This window comes from Haliotis asinina, chromosome 1 (genome assembly GCF_037392515.1).
Source record: "Haliotis asinina isolate JCU_RB_2024 chromosome 1, JCU_Hal_asi_v2, whole genome shotgun sequence".
Taxonomy (NCBI): Eukaryota; Metazoa; Mollusca; class Gastropoda; order Lepetellida; family Haliotidae; genus Haliotis; species Haliotis asinina.
Window position 1 is genome coordinate 81,326,087 of NC_090280.1, and position 18,778 is coordinate 81,344,864.

Below are 18,778 nucleotides of genomic sequence, written 5' to 3' on the forward strand. Positions count from 1 at the left end.
ACCTCCAGCAGTTCAACCAACATGACACATACAAGAACACAGTAACAACCAAAAAAAACAAAACAATGTCTTGCTAATTAGGAACTAAATACAGTCAAATCATTTAAAGCACTTTATATCTTACGCTACTCCACAAACATACAGAACACTGTGATATAAAATAAATAAACAGTATTTATCACGGCATTTTGCATACTACATTTTGTTTATCTAATAAACTGCTCCTTTTTTTAAGATACAGGGTTACAGAGTTACACAAAACATGTTGAATTCAGTATTTTCATTTTATTGACTTGATAAGGAGTTAATACAGATTCAATATGTTAAAGGCATGGTTTGAAAATTCAGTGAAAACTACTATTTCCTTTCACAGTTTTGTTTTAAAACAAAGCCTTTATGCACTAGATGACTTTGTGAAAGAAGTAACTACATTGGTATGGCCTAACGAACACATAGATACTTTAAACATATGACATGGTACTGCTACAGCAGAGATGTCCAACAAGATTAAGTCCGTTATATCATTCACTTTTTTTTATCAATTACACACGAATGTGACAATCAATGTGATGGTTTTATCAAAAGTGTGTGGATGAAGGTTTTTGATGCACAAAACTGTGAAAGTATCTTAAAGTGTATGGTCCTGTGCCTAGAGATCAGGTCATGAATCAGATGAAATTAAGCAAAATCAAGCTCGGACAGTCCTTGGATGGGTGACTGTTTGGCAGCTTAACTCCGGAGAGTAATGATAATGATGTTTTTGAAATATCCTTTATTGATGTACTGTATCATGTCTGCTCAGCACGGCAAGAAAGAGAATTATCAGTCCGGGGTGTCACATGGTCAGCCAGAAGTCATGCTGCATGCTTCACAGAGACTGAAGATGTCCATAATCCAGAGTAGTTGGGTATGGTACAAGTGAGGCCACAAACTCTCTTTACAGTTCGTTTCCACTAAATTGCCAATCATATGAAAGAGGGAGAAAGAGAGAGAGAGAGAGCAGAAAATTTTTAAGACAGACATGTTTGGTTTGTGCATTCCCATTTTAACTATAAGTGTTTAGGTAATACATTAAAAAAAGATTAGATTTCTTAGCACAATTCCATCCCTTTCTGGTTATTACTGAAAACTATTCTTGATAAGTTATTTTTGATAAGTCTCAGCTCAACTGAATGTTTCTGAGTATGGTTTTATGTCACTTTTAGCAATAATCCTGCAACACATCAGTGAGACACACCAGAAAGAGGATTCACACATTGTACCCATGTCGGGAATTAAACCCAGGTCTTTGGCGTGACAGTTGAAAGCTTTAACCACTAGACAACCACATCGTTCCTGAAAGTTCCCAAATACTTGCAACATTAGCATGATTGGGTTGAGAAAGTCATGACAAAAACACTGCAAAAATCTTCACGATGTTCTCACGGATACAAACAGAAATGACCTAGTAACTGCATATATGACATATTTAACTGATGGGAAACCTTCTAAATGCTATTCCTATATGTACTTTGAAATTACAACACTTTGAGCAGGATTTAATGGCATATCAGCTTGATGAGGGAGGAAAGCGATGATGATCGATGTCAAATAAATTTTGATTAAACCCATAAGCATACGACAAACAGAACAAATAATGGCGTCGAACCCATCATGGTGTTCTGAATGCAAATGGGATGCAACTTTCGCTGCAGGGTTATTCATGCATTGCTGCTGCGTATTTGTCAACACAATAATAATGATAATAATAATTCGAAAATGTGATTCAGGCTCATAGGAACCAGTTGTAATTAATGGCTTGGTGGGGTGAAGATGATTTTTACAGAGAAGCATGTACAATATCAATGACACCTTCTAAAATTTTTGTACAAATTACACGACAGCCCTACCCAGCTGCATGTCATGTACAAAATCAATGACACCAACCCCCTTTTCACATTTTTAAGCATATATTTTTATAGTTTTGATGTACAAAATTGCTGGCCCCCCTACATCTCCAGAACAATATGGGTGACTCATCCTCTCTCTTTTCAAAATCATCGTCATCCCCCAATGCCATAAATACTGTCCCATAAAGATCCATGACATTAGCTCACATAGTTCAGGTAGGCAGAGAAAATATAGTTCTACAACATAATAAACCACTGTATGTCCACATACTCTACTCTGAGAGTGGTTTTACCTATTTACTTAACAGCAACCCTCAGACAATATATCTTAAAAATCTTAAAACATATACAACCATAACAGTAATAATAATACTAGGCCTATTTATATCTTATCATCATAATGAACATCACAGGTGAGCGTTTTGGAGTTGAGGTCAGGATAGTTGGTCAAGGTCAGTGTCTAAGAGTTCAGATCATCTTCACAAACACCTTGTACAGCCAACTCCATCGTTACATTGTCCAGATAGTTTGGGTCTGGGTAGCCATGCCCAGAGACATTTGAGCCAAATTCTGTTTTATGATGAATCTCATTCCATGTGACAGTATCACTTTCCCCTGTAGTGGTAGACATGCCGATTGTGAACATCAGCCTCCTCTGCCAGGCAATTGTCAGAAGCTTCAGGACCTAAAAACATAATAGCAACATTTTAAAGCTGACTGCATAAGCCAAAAGAAAATTTCTTGGATCCTGTGGAACAGAAACAAGTTTCAGGCAATAAGGCAACCAGGTGTTTGAGGGACGTATTTATAAGGATTCAAAATTTCTGAGACCTACACCGGGCATAGCTCTCTTAGCGCTAAGATAGTCATACGTTAATGGTAATGTATGTTACAGTACAGAAAGAATAAAAGCTATGTGGAAAGTTACAAGATCTTAGGCTTACGAGAGCTTTGTGAAATAGGGCCCCGGGCTACGGTGATCGTAAGTCACTAAGGTAACCTTAGTGCAATGTTGAAGAATGAACGTTAATGTAAACCTAAGCAAAGGCTGCTCCCTGAAAGGACCCCCTGTTCTTTCCAAGCACACCAGAATTCCAACCAATTTGGGTATTTGTACCAGGAATAGCATATGTTTAACTAATCAAGTAAACAGCAGAGAGCCACTCACCTTCCTGCCCTTGTCATTGTCAGGCAGGTAAGCCACTCTGGGGAATCCACGAGCCGAGTATCTTTTGCCTGGGTTAGGATGCTCTGGACCCTGGAGTCACAACAAAAGAATGCTAGTGCTGATGATTTATGTGAGTGAGTGGTTTTCCACCATTTTAGCAATATTTCAGCAATATGTCTGGGCTTCACACATTGTGCCCATGTGGGGAATCGAACCTGGGTCTTCGGCATGATGAATGAACGCTTTTTGGCTACCCCAACACCCTGATGGCGTGGCATGAAAAGGGTTAGGGGTTGGAACATGTGTACTGAGGTTGAGTTGACTCACCTGAATGCCTGAGTTGACAGAGTACACAACTCTGATGGCCTGACAGTCGAGGTGGAGTAGGGAGAGAGAGAGAGGTGTAGACTCACCTGTATGCCTGAGTTGACAGAGTACACAACTCTGATGGCCTGACAGTCGAGGTGGAGTAGGGAGAGAGAGAGGTGTAGACTCACCTGTATGCCTGAGTTGACAGAGTACACAAGTCTGATGGCCTGACAGTCGAGGTGGAGTAGGGAGAGAGAGAGAGGTGTAGACTCACCTGTATGCCTGAGTTGACAGTGTACACAACTCTGATGGCCTGACAGTCGGGATGGCCAGGGAGGGAGTGAGGGATCGGGTGGAACTCCATCTCCCCAGGGGGACAGTTTCCAAGGCGTTCACCATAGATTGTCTTGCATGTAGGACACTGAATACTGCCATCCTACAAAGTGAGAGTGAAAAGAGTCAAAAGAGTCAAAGGACACGTTACTCATGCACTGAATAACATGACTGATAAATTAATGAGTGAGTATGGTATTGCACCACCTTTAGTAATATTGTGGCCACTCAAACTCGGGTCTTGACAAGCAAACACTTCAACCACAGGACTAACCCTGATAAATAAATGTACCTGTATACATCATGACAGAGATTATAAGAAAGCTATCTTCCAGTTATCCTGAAATATTCTGTAGTACTCCCATCAATCATAAATGCTAAAGGTAAAATATCCTTGACATATTCACTACTACCTGACATCACTCCCCTTTTTCACATGATTTCAACAGATGCACTCCACTATCATGACCTACGCCCTGGATGCATCTATGCTTCTCTGCATTCTCACAGTAGGCAGTCAACTAGGCCATTGTTGTAACTGAGCTTGGCAGAGTCAACAAAGACAGCTGTCACAGCCACAAAGGTTTGTTCATAGTGTGACTCAAATTTTGGAGGAAATCATACAGCTAAATTTACATGTTTGATACTTAAAAAATATATGAAAGAACTCCTATCTCTTTCAAAGTACCTTTGCATCATTTGTGTCACTATGTTTAACTGGTTAGACAATTTTAGAAGCGAAAGTGTAGTACACTCAACTTCCCAGCATCAGACACCTGATTGGACAGAAAGCCAGCCATAGACACATCCAGGGTATAGTGGAGAATTATCAGATGCAATATGAATTCAATGGGGAGACAACTCACCTTGTGACCACTATCGTACATAGCATTTAGACACATGCGATGGAACATGTGAGAACACTTGACAAGGGAGACAACCTGGTGGTCCTCATCTCCGGTGCTTCCATAGGTCGACTCTTCATGCAGGGCATCATAGCAGATACAACAGTCCTAGAACAGAGAGACTTGATTACCAGACGCAACACAATAATACATCAGCAGCAGCAGATACAACAGTCCTAGAACAGAGAGACTTGATGACCAGACGCAACACAATAACAAATCAGCAGCAGCAGATACAACATTACTGGAATATTAAAACTATCACCTGAACAACAGATACAAACAGAATATGACAGTCACCACCTACATCATTCCAGCATTTGGTTGTTTCAGAGACTATACATTGGTATTTGGTCTCTGTCTGTTATTTTACCCTACACTCTGCAATATTCCAGCTATGACAGCAATCTGTAGCTATGAAGGCAGTCTAGTCTGAAGCAGACAATCCACTGATTGAAATAATTTGCATTCATCTATGCTACTGAGTTATTATGACACATGCCAGTTACTTGGCCTGATCACCCAATTCCATTAGGCTTTTGTTTGGTTTACTGTTTAACGCTTCACACAGCAATATTCCAGCTATATCATGGTGGTCTGTAAATAATCGAGTCTGGACCAATCCAATGATCAATTGCATGAGCATCTATCTGTGCAATTGGGATACATTGACATGGGTCAACCAAGTCAGCAAGTATGACAACCAAATCCTGTTTGTCACCTCTTACGATAAGCATGGGTTGCTGAAGACCAGAGTTTTATCTCTTGTGCTTTTTTCAAAGTTTCATGTTATGGTTACAGCAGTTCACCTGGATATCTACAATTGATAACATCGACAATGTCTGCCATTAGATTAATACTGAAATACTTCCTGCATGAATACTAAGGAATGAGTGAGCAAGTGAGTGGATTTTAAGCTGCTCTTAGCAATATTCACAATAAACATGTTGTGTCCTGAACTGCTTGAAAAAGTCATTGAGGGAGTGATTTTCTTTTTTACACTGCTTTTACCAGTATTCCAGCAATATGGTGGGGGTACAAAGTGTTGAAGATAGGAAGCAACAACAAGCCATATTTACCTCATTAGGAGGTTTTGGTTCCACCTTGAGATATCGTTTCAACACCTCATCTGCCGTCTTGGCTGGAATATAGCAAAACATGAATACTTAAATTGAAAAATGAACAGAATTTGTGATGAAAACTCACTGAATATATTGACTTCAGTTAAAACACATCATGATCAATAGTTCATCACCATCACATCACATCACCATCACCATCACACAACATCACATCACATCACATCACCATCATCATCACATCACCATCATCATCACATCACCATCATCACCATCACATCATCATCATCACATCACCATCATCATCACCATCATCATCACCATCATCATCACATCACCATCATCATCATCACATCACCATCATCATCATCACATCACCATCATCATCATCACATCACCATCATCATCATCATCATCACCATCATCATCACATCACCATCATCATCATCATCATCACATCATCATCATCACATCACATCACATCACATCACCATCATCATCACATCATATCACCATCACTATCACCATCACATCATATCACCATCACATCACCATCATCATCACCATCATCATCACATCACCATCATCATCATCACATCACCATCATCATCATCACATCATCATCATCATCATCATCACCATCATCATCACATCACCATCATCATCATCATCACATCATCATCATCACATCACCATCATCATCACATCACCATCATCATCACATCACCATCACCATCACCATCATCATCACATCACCATCACTATCACCATCACATCATATCACCATCATCATCACCATCATCATCACCATCATCATCATCACATCACCATCATCATCACATCACCATCATCATCATCACATCATCATCATCATCATCATCATCACATCATCATCATCACATCACATCACCATCATCATCACATCATCATCACATCACCATCACATCATATCACCATCACATCACCATCATCATCACCATCACATCACCATCATCTTAACCATCACCATCACAATCACCATCATCATCACATCACCATCACATCACATCACCATCATCATCACCATCACATCATCATCATCATCATCATCACCATCACCATCACCATCACCATCACCATCATCACCATATGTTATCCGCATCATAACCACCACAATCAACATTCCATCTGGTCCCAGGAAGTTATTACTCACGTTTATTTTTCCGTAGTTTCTGGAGGAGGATTCTGCCAGAGGAGGGGAAGTTATCCTGAGGTTGCTGAGAGTTGGTTGTGGAGGGGGGAGGGAAGACCGGCACCTTCTGGTTGGAGAACGCCACTGGTACTGCTGGCGACACCAGCATATTGGTCATATCTGGAACAAACCAGGCATCACATGACCTTACGTCAAATGATTTTCTCACATAATGTGAAATATTTCATATTTGACAAAATCTTCTGCAAAATGGACCAGAGACTAAAACACAAAATCTAAGTTTATTTTCACCTGAATCCCTGTTCTATCTTTATAAAACAAATTAACAGATACAATACTTCTGAAAAGCAAATATGGATTAATCTACACATCCAGAGGCTGTTCAAGCTTAGTCAGCGAAAAATGGCAAATATTGCCTAGTCTATTTGAATTTAGTCATAAATTCTCAAAATACCTCTTTGCATAATTTGCCTCCACAGTCTGAAATCCTAATTATGCCTTGTTTGAACTAAAAATACCTAAGTTACATAGTAATTAGAAATTAACAATGCTTCATAAAAACAGGGACCAGCTCTGTCTACATTATAACAGGCGTGGTGGGGGTAGCCTTATGGTTAAAGCATTTGTTCCTCTCGCCAAAGACCTGGGTTCTATTCCCCACATGGGTACAATGTGGGCTACAACCCATAAAACCATATTCACTCATTTATATTTCAATAACATCACTATATATTGTACAAAAGCTAAACCTACTGTAATAGTCACACACTACAAATTAAACAGTTTATAATACTTACTGGATACAACCGGACTGATCCGGCTTCCCCGACCCTTCCCAGCATTTAACTGAAGTGGGATACTGCAAAAGAAACATCAATGTGAATAAGATACCAATGAATGGAGATGTTCTTACGATCTTAAAGAACTGATCTTGCAAAATTGTAAATTTGTATCATTCAATTCAATGTGTTACCCATTGATACACATTGAATGACAAGAAACATGTGTCTACTCATTGTTCTTCTAATTCCATATGAATATATACAAATAATGAGGAACAGAATATCTTTGATGTCCCATGGAACAAATGGGAACCTCTTGTAACAATATCCCAAGGAACTAAGCATGAATCTTCTAAAGATATCTCATGGAACAAAACGTAAACCTCAAGTAATGATATCACTTAGAGTCAAACATATAATATCAAACTAAATGTGAATATTTTGTAATGATATCCAATGGAGCTTAACAAACATTTTGTAACTACATTCCTAGATAGAACTTAAACAAGAATTGCCTGTAGATACTCCATGTACCTAAAATAAAATAAAATCTTCAAGAAATGATATCCCATGGAATTAAACAAGAATCTCTTGTCATTGTATCCCATGGGCCAAAAACATTAATCTGTTCTGATGAAATGCAATAAACTGGAACCATAGATATGACTGATACAAACTAACAAGAGAAGGCTATGAATTTGCAACACAAATTTACTGGACGGAATTTCAGTTAACAAAAAATTGGCATATCCTCATCATATTTTTCTAGCCCTACAGTTGGCAGCATATTTGTAGCTACAACCTTCAGCTTGACACACAAAGCATGGAACATTTCTTCTTGCTGGTTTGGTGCACACAGCAGTAATCCAGCTACATAATGGCGGTTTGTTAATGATCGCATCTGGGCCAGACAATCCTTTGATTATTGACATGATGGGCATCAATCTACGTAACTGTGATACGATGACATGTCAACCTAGTCCGCGAGCCTCACCACGCAATCCCTTTAATGACCCCTTATGGCAGGCATGGGTTTCTGAAGATCAAATCTATCCCATATCTTAACTGGTCAAAGCAATTAAATTTTGCATCCAGTAAGAAAGCCAACAAAATACCCTGATAATTGGAAAATCTCAACCCTGCCAGCAAAAATAGGCCTTGACATTAAACGCCTTAATAACAAACACCTTTGACAAACACACTAATAAAATCAATAACAATCTCATGTTGCTGTGTATTCGACATTTTGATATCAATGATCACATTTGTTTTCTAAGAGACAGAATTCTGACATGCTCATGAATAACAAGTATTTTGTAGCCTTGATGCAGATAAACTAATTAGAAGGTTCTATTCAATCGTCTACAGGCCCCCAAACAAACTCAAGTCTCAGTTTTGACTTAAGTTAAAGTTTTTCACTCAAATTTGAGAAGACAGAGGAAAACGCATTTTTCAGTTGCAACTAAAAGTGATGTTAAACCCATCAAAGACAATTTTAATTTGGTGGACTGATTATATAAGTTTTTATTCGATTTTTTCTTTTAGAAATACAGTTGAGTTAAAAATTCAGCTGTTTGAAATGTCGAACTCAGTTTGAAATGTGAGTAAAGACTTAAGTTTGTTACCAGAAATTGTCCTCAGATCTTATACAGATAACTATCATGTTGGAGTAACCGACTTTTGATCAGTAGAAATTCCGCACAGAAAAGCAGGTCACAAGCAATCAATTGCTGGTCGTAGAGAACAACTAAGTAGATCAGAAGATCAAGTTCAGTGTCTTGCGTGAACGAATATCATAGTATCCCAATTTGATGTTCATAATCAAATGTCAGTCAGTGGATTCTCCTGACGAGACCAGAATATTTAGATACTGTTATAAAGCTGGATTATTCAGAATTATGCAACAAGCAAAACATTCAAACAAACTGATGAGAGTGATGGAAGATTCAATAAATTCATCAAAGAGCACACTTGACAGACAGAACACCATCAAAAACAAAACATTCAAGAGGAACTTACACAAACAGAGATCTCTCATACAGTTGCATTGTCTCCTTACATGACAAGTACTGATTTCATGTCAATGTCCTCCCCTCTATGGGAGAGGAGTATTGCTGCATTCGCTCAAGGTCAGCATGAACTGTGCATCACAACTCGTCCATGAAACAGCTATTACAAACACCATGTGTAAGCAAGTCACAATATGAGAATCGCCATCTTTCTCAAAGTGCAGCTTGGTCGAGTGACACAAGAATGAGATACTTGAGTGACAGAGAGCATGTAATCAGGGTAATCACAACCCCTGTGCCAGCCGACAGAGTTTAGTTTGATGAGGCCATGCCCTGGTATTGATCGGCTCTCAGATCACAGGCTGACACTGCCCATGCCTACAGTCTGCGACTGTCAGAGGGGAATTGTGCACTGCCAGCGTTTCCTTACATACGAATGAGGAATACAAAACACTGTCTGAAAAAGATGGGTAATCACTCCACAGCCCTGACGGCAAGACCTCAGAAAAAGCTGTCTCTATGGGAACTGTATTCATGAATATGTTCTTGAAGACAGCGCTGAGTCGTAAGTGCTGAATATAGGCTGTGCATATTGTTCAGACCTTACACAGAACTTCAGTACATAGAGCAAATCACTACAACAGATAAATTCCCCTACAATAAAACAGATAACAGTCCCCAATAATATATGTAGAATAAATAGAACAAGCCTCATTATGTGGAACAGATAACAGGTCCTTATAAGTATATATAACAGGTCCTAACAGACAAGAGGTCCCTAAATGTAGAACTGTAACAGGCCCCTATATGTAGAACAGACAAGAGGTCCCTAAATGTAGAACAGTAACAGGCCCCAATATGTATAACACACAGGAGGTCCCTAAATGTAGAACAGATGAGAGGTCCTTATATATAGAACAGACGAGAGGTCCCTACATGTAGAACAGTAACAGGCTCCTATATGTAGAACAGATAACAGGTCCTTCTATGTGAAACAGATAACATGTCCTTCTATGTGAAACAGATAACAGGTCCCTATATGTGGAAAAGATAACAGGCACTTCTATGTCAAATGGATAACAGACCCCTATATGTGGAACAAATATCAGGTCCCTCTCTGTTGAACAGATAAAAGGTCCCTATATATATAGAACTAACAGTCCTTTATATGAAGAACAGATAACAGGCTCCTATATGTAGAACAGATAACAGGTCCCTATGTGCCCCTATATAGTTGTGCCCTGTTTATCCGAACCTCAGATATCCGGAAAATTCGCCCTCCGAATGAAAATTCCTCAAAACGAATTCACAACGCTGTAAAATTACTCACCTATCTGGAAATCCGGTTGCCACAACCATACGGTCATTTTCACATACAAAACACTAATTCATGTGCATTTTTTGTCTTGTATATCTGGATGGCTGAGCACCTGTATGTTTACACACACGATTAATTTGAAGTTTGAATTTCTTAGATTATATTGACTCCTGGAGCCCACGCATTGAGGAATTATTTCATTTAGGTAGACTGGACTTTTGTTGTTTTGAATATTATAGAACACGGACAATTTTCATGAGTGAGTGAGTGAGTTTAGTTTTACGCCGCACTCAGCAATATTCCAGCTATATGGCGGCGGTCTGTAAATAATCGAGTCTGGACCAGACAATCCAGTGATCAACAACATGAGCATCAATCTGCGCAATTGGGAACCGATAACATGTGTCAACCAAGCCAGCTAGTCTGACCACCCGATCCCGTTAGTCGCCTCTTACGACAAGCTGAGTCACCTTTTATGGCAAGCATGGGTTGCTGAGGGCCTACTCTACCCCGGGACCTTCACGGGTCGGACAATTTTCGAATTTTTCTATGCTCTGATAGTGCTTCCAAGCCTGTTTCATAATAAAGTGAATCAAAAGAATAATATTTATGAAGTCTGATAATAATTCTCGCAGCCTCCATCTGCAGTCTTTCCAATTTAAAACTTAGTTCTTTTCCGCAGCCATCCCAGACTTCACATGCGTACTCAAAGTGAGGTCTTATAAAAACTGTGTAAATATTTAGAAGTGTATTTCGGTTAAGAATATATTTAATTTTTCTCATTGAGTAAATCATTTTAGAGGTTTTGGAAACAATATTAGATACATGGGAGGACCATTTGCCATTCGATGAAAGTATTATCCCCAAATGCTTATGATTTTCTACAGCTTTAACAATCGTATCGTCGAATAATAATTTAAACATGCAAGTATTATCTGTAAGTGAGAAAAGTACTGATTCTGTCACTTGTTTGCCCAGTCGTATAACTTCTGAGATTTACGTTTAATGAGGTTTCTATTATGTTAAGATTTCCAGACACCTTGCCTAATGATGTGTCATCTGCAAAATGTCCCGTAATGCAATCTAACTCATCAGCAATATCATTCACATAAACAATGAATAAAAACAGCCCCAACACTGATCCCCGTTGGACGCCAGCTTAGAGTAATCTTGGTTTAGACAGGGCTCTATTAACAAAGACCTTTTGATAGCGCTTACTTATGTAAATACATAACCACTTTAACAGCCAACCATCAACACCATACATTTCCAATTTATGTATAAGCCGTCTGTGCCAAACACGATCTAAAGCCTTTGAAACATCACAAAAGAACATACAATACTGGTCTTTATCATCTAGAGCTTGGTATATTTGATGATATATTTCAGTTACCTGATGGGCAGTTGAACTTCCAGCTTGAAAACCAGCTTGGTATTTGTACAATAACTTGTTCTCGCTGAAATAATTAGATATATGCTTGGATACTACTCTCTCAAACAGTCTACCAACGCAACTTATAAGAGATATGCCTCCTACAGTGCCTCCTACAGCATACTACAAGGATTCCTACAGCATACTACAGGACTTCACAGAGCATACTACAGGGATTCCTACGGCATAGTACAGGGCTTCCTATAGCATACTACTGGGCTTTTACAGTCAGTGAGTGAGTGAGTTTAGTTTTACACCGCTTTTAGCAATATTCCAGCAATATCACAGCGGGGGACACCAGAAAATGGGCTTCACACAATATACCCATGTGGGGAATCGAACCCGGGTCTTCGGCGTGTCGAGCGAATGCTTTAACCACTTGGTTACCCCACAGCTCCCCAGGCTTTTACAGCATGCTACAGCGATTCCTACAGCATAGTGCAGGGAATCCTATAGCATACTACTGGGCTTTTACAGCACACTACAGGGATTCCTATAGCATACTGCATGGATTCCTACAGCATAGTACAGGGCTTCCTAAGGCACAATACAGGGCTCCCTATAGCATACAAGGATTCCTATAGCATAATACAGGGCTCCCTATAGCATACTACAAGGATTCCTATAGCATAATACAGGGCTTCCTATAGCATACTACACGGATTCCTATAGCATATTACAGAAATTCCTATAGCATAAGATGGGGCTTCCTATAAGATAGGGCTTCCTGCAGTATACTACTGGGCTTCCTAGGGCACAGTTCAGGGATTTCTTCAGCATTGTACAGGACGTCCTACAGTACACTACAGGACGTCCTACAGTACATTACAGGGCTTCCTTCACCATAATTCATACTGCACATTACAGGGCTCCCTCATCACGGCACTGGGCTTCTTACTGCATGGTATACTGGGCCTCTCCATTAACACAGGCTCCCTATTATCATGGCAGATGAAAACAGAAGCAGAAAGCAGAAACCCCAAGCCCAGCATCGGCTATTGACACATGCAAATCAAGTAACAAATGAAGTCATTTCTTTCATTGGAATGTCATGTCTAATCATAGAAATATTCATCTTTGCAGTAACTTCTTGAACATTTTGAAACTAGTATGACCCCTACTGCCATTACACTTGGCATGAATGAAAACTTACTTCATCAAGAGTAATTCTGTGACAGCTATAGGATCAATTGCATATTTTCCATTCTAAAACAGGAAGTGACATATAATGCAAGTCCATCTTGCACATGGCAGGAAATTGTATGGTATGTTTTAAGGCTGCAAAAAATCATTTGGTTACCTTACCGTTACCATAAACAGTTATTAAACACTGATACCTTCAACAGTAATAAAGGTATCAAATCAATACCATCCTCGATATCTCCAGGGTATACGTTTCGATAGGTCTCCACTATACCCTGGATGCATCTACCCGATAAATTTATTACCTCCCTTTGCTGTGGCAGCGGCCTAGCTGATTGACTACTGTGAGAAGGCGGAGCCAGCAAAGGGAGGTAATAAATTTATCTGGCAGAGCCGTAGATGTGTCCAGGGTATAGCGGAGACTTATCGGAACGTATACCCTGGAGATATCGAGGATGAATCAATACATGATTATCCTAAAACAGAGAATCTCTGGAACAATTCAGCAGTTCTGCCATATTTCTCACCTAGCATATGCACCGTAGGGTGTTACAATATCAGTGGAATATTCACTAGATCAGAGCACACATTGTACCTGGCAGTCCAGACTGTTTGAATCATTGCACAAATTTTCACCAAAACAACAGGCACAGATTCACTGATTAAAAACTAGGGCTGCAACGAATACACTTAGTGGAGAATATGATACGTATGATGAATATTGGGTAATGAATGCGTATAATTATCCATGGATACAACATATCATAGTTAAGCGATTGATGCAAAATATAGAATGGCCATTTAAAAGTGTTAAGTTGTCCTAACAATAACCATTTATCTCATGCCACTCAAATTCGGTATGTTCTAGTAATAGTCAACAGTATCATGAGCTGCCTTGGCAAACTAACATGACTTGCACTACGGCAAGGCTATTCTTGCCTATCTCACTTTGGAAAAGGACATTTGGGTTCAAGTAAAACACACTCCCTCAAAAACAATCATAAATATTCATTAATATTTGGTTCCGGTGACCATGAATAACAATTTGAATTCATGAAGGGCTGTGATTCTATTCATCAAATATGTGATTGAACTATGACAACTTTACTAAATGCCACACCAAAGCAGTGGTATTTGACACCTGTGACAAGGAAATATGGCTCTACATATAAGAGTTAAACCGCAATCAGGTTTACTCTTTCTTTTCCAGTGACCAACCAGTGTTTTAAGTAAAGATACTATATTACATCACACAACACTTCTCTAAAAATAAATAATGCATATCTCTCAATAATACTAACTACCAGCCCTAAGAGAAGCTACCACATAATTTATTCAAAAAGAATTAAGCAGTTAGGTTACAAAATTAGATTAAAAAGTTCAAATGAAGTAATGCAATATTGCACTGAATCAACTCTCACACCCTCTACCAGTCGAGCATTGTATCATGTGAACTCCACAGAGTTATGTCCCATGGAGTGCTCTTCACAAATATCCTACGTAAACTGGTAACTGAAACCAGAGACAAATCTATTATATGGTCTCTGCTGAAACCAGTTCAGCAAACACTGACAAACACTGCGTACGATAGTTTCTGATGTACCGAGAAATTGTTTACAGTTGATATATGGAAAGAGCTATCTGCATGGAAGCTCTTAGCGCTATCCTCAAAGGTTCAATTATCAATTTCAGGCAAGTCATAAGGGATAAAAAGGTTTTTTTATTGCACCAATAGAAAGCTAAATAGAGTGCATATGCTCAAGTATACATAATACACGCCAAAATAATGTATCAAGATTTTAAATTTATTGACATGCTATTTTTGGTGTTTTGAGCTACCTATAAAAACATATTTGGAAAAGTTATACCAAAACTCATTGTCTTAGTGTATAATGTAAGTCCTGCTTTACCATATTTACACAGGTGTATTTTGGAGCAAAAACTCCACATTGCATCTTACACAAGCAAATAGCATACAGTGTAAACGGGTATGCAACAATTCACTCAGACTTTGATATGATTTAATCTATTATACTGAACAGTGAACCCTTGATTCAATCAGTTTTGACTTGATGCTTCATACAAGTAAAGACATCTGACTTCATTTAACTGAGTTAATTCAATAAAACATATCACACGGAATTTTTTTTCCCAATATTTGACTTGGAAATCAAGAATGTAAATGATGCAACCGTTTTTAAACAAATAATTTTTTTCAAAATCATTATGTCTAAACATGGAACAGCACTTGAATATCCAATGTACATAGTGATAATGGTCACTGAAAATTGAAAAACCATGATGTCAAATTTGATTTTCGAAGAATCAGTGCATCCCTATTCGTAAATAAATTTCCATATTTGTTACAAGTACTGTATATTTCTAATACCAACCATGTGGGGCTGGGACTCAACCCAACAATGGTAGCAGAATCTGTACTTCAATGAGAAAATGTAATCCAAAATTTAACATAAGCTCTCCAGCAACAAGAACGGCAGTAGGGTGGCCTAGTAGTTTAAGCATTCGCTTGCCACATCGATCAAAGGCCTGGGTTCAATTCTCCACTAGGGTGAAGCCCATTTCTGGTGTCCCCTATCATGATATTGCTGGAATACTGCTAAAGGCAGCATAAAACTAAACTCACTCGCAATAAAAATACCTTGTTTTATCATACTCACTTATTGGAAGCAGAAGGCATGAACTGTGAATGCGCTGACAATCCTATTGGGATGCTATTATTATACATCATGGACATGGATGTCGACGGCACAAATCCGGAGGTTGATGGAGCCATGATGCTCGGTGCAAGACTGGACGATGCCACGTTGTTGTACCTGCTCCGAGTGAGAGGGCCCTGAAATAGCTGACTGCTGGAGGAAGATACTGATGGAGCTGGAGGTAGCAAGTTGAACATACTGTTCCCATGGTTACCAGTACCAGCGCTGGAACTAGCAACGGAGTTGCTGTTTACTGTATGTTGAAGAGCCCTATTGCTTGGAGGAATTAATCCATGAATCATTGCACTGGAACCTGAAGGCATCATGTATTGGTGTCCCAATGAGATGGATGGATTTGGAATGTTTAAACTAGCACTAGCACTACTACTTTGTGTTTTACTTCCAGATCCATGGTAGCGACTTTTCCGTTTTTTCCTTGATGATCGTAGGTGACGTATGCTTCCATTTGGAAGCCCACCATCTGAATCAGAATCGGAACTACTGGATGCCGTTCTCTTGCTCACACCTGATGACATGGAGGTAGATGAAGAGGAGCTTAAATGTTGCGGAGGAGGCAACACCAAATTTTGTGTCTTTCCAGTGTCTAAAGGATATGGTACACTTAGAATCTGCCGTCTTATTCCACGGATTGTTCCAGTTTCAATTCTCACTTGCTGCATAGCACTAAGGTTGATATAATAAGGCAGCTGAAGAATGGTAGCACTCAGGTCGAGGATTTTTTGTCCTCGGCTGTAGTAGTCTTCAATAACACCAGCTACATCAAAGTCATAAGTGTTCCAACTGCCTGGCGTGTCACCTGACCACTGCCATACAATCTGATTGGCCGAATGGCTAACTTGGGGATAGATCTTCCTCCTCACTGGACGTGTTGTACCTACAAAATAAACGAAGCAAATATCTTAGAGGAAGAGCAATAATGACTAAAATGTATGTCAGTGGGTAAGGCATGACAGCGAAGGTGTTTTTCTTGAAAATCCCAAAGGAAACCCTAAATATTGTGTTACCTGTTGTAACTATACAGTTCAACATATGATTACAAAATGCCATTTTAGAAAGATGTCATTGTCAAAAGCAACATATGTCATATTTGGGATTACATATTCTCAGTACAGTAAAAGTTCCAGTACTTTTTGGGATGTGTCCCATCTGCGATTCGCCAGCACAAGAAGAATTTATACTTTCTAAAATGGCATTTTGTTAGCATACATTGTAGTTACAACAGGTCGTAGCATTATGAATGCTTTGTGAATCTTCTCTTGTGAGTGAGTGAGTGAGTGAGTGAGTGAGTGAGTGAGTGAGTGAGCGAGCGAGCGAGCGAGCGAGCGAGCAAGTGACATAGTATAGTTCTACACCACTTTTAACAATATCACTGCAGGCGACACCAGAAATGGGCTTCACACAATATATCCTTGTAGGGAATCAAACCTGGGTGTTCAGCATGACAAGCAGCAGCTGATTGTGTGTTAATATTCTTATTAGTTAACTTTGAAAAAGTATATATAACAATACAGTCCATAGCACATTCTAAATATGTATAAGATTCCATAATAAATACTGAACATATGAAAAGCATTTGATTTTTCAGGTTGGCGGCATTTATATTTAATGGTTCATTTTTATAACTGCTAACAGAATTAAACCTTTCAATCTACATGCTATTTACTGTTGTAAAATTTAAATTCGGTGAGTAATAGTTAACTGTCCAAGAACGGTCTCTATTTTAATTCAGTTTTCAGTCGTCATGAACTTCATAAGAGCATACATTATATATAAACATTATATATAATGTAATTCTTGGGCCAGTTCTTGTAAGAAGATCAACCACACTATGTACATGAACTTTGCTGGGTGCACAGCTCACAACCAACACTCTTACAATGGAGACTCACAGATGGCACATCTGACTACGTTCTACAAGTCAAGTAGCTGGCACAAAAAGTTCTTATGCTGACGTATGCAAAACAATATCAACTTGACTCAAGTTCATTCTGATCTACTATCACGGTGACCAGACATTCTATTTTCGGTTTAGGTATGAGGAATATCTGCATAGTTTGGTTTCGTAATGTATATCATGGCACATTATTGTCAGATAATAAACACTTTAATTCGTACGTAACGTTTCAACACTTTCGGTTAATTTATGTTGGGTCACACACCTGATCCTTGACGAATTTGACACATGTTTGTAAAATCAACAATGTACATGCACAACGACTGGTTGACTGCCCCCAGATACACTTGTGGTGCTTTGCCATATTGGCCTTCAATCTGACAAGTCACCGGTGAATCATATGGCCTCCATCTACCATATTCACTCAACCATTCCCATACAACAAATCCAGCTTTCGGAATCACACTTCCAGGCGTAGCCATATTTGTTTCTTTTTCGATAATAGGATATTCATATAACACTTATTGTAACCATTATTTTTTTCTATTTTCAAAGTGTTTTTTATGTATTCAAATGAAATTTAAGTT

At 38.9% G+C, this 18,778-nt stretch overlaps 2 protein-coding genes across 2 annotated transcripts in view; one reads left to right on the forward strand and one right to left on the reverse strand.

The window, feature by feature from the left end:
• Nucleotides 1-18,778, forward strand: part of LOC137276206 (TP53-regulated inhibitor of apoptosis 1-like) — a 447,953-nt gene that overhangs the window by 368,823 nt on the left and 60,352 nt on the right. The window lies entirely within an intron of this gene.
• On the reverse strand, nt 1,030-18,688 carry LOC137272750 (E3 ubiquitin-protein ligase DTX4-like). Its single transcript, XM_067805176.1, has 9 exons — nt 18,457-18,688; nt 16,238-17,171; nt 7,673-7,734; nt 6,876-7,034; nt 5,684-5,745; nt 4,566-4,712; nt 3,641-3,802; nt 3,058-3,147; nt 1,030-2,574 (listed from the first exon to the last, which is right to left on the reverse strand). Exons 1-9 carry the CDS (start codon nt 18,671-18,673, stop codon nt 2,350-2,352), a joined length of 2,058 nt encoding a protein of 685 aa, XP_067661277.1. The 5' UTR covers nt 18,674-18,688; the 3' UTR covers nt 1,030-2,349.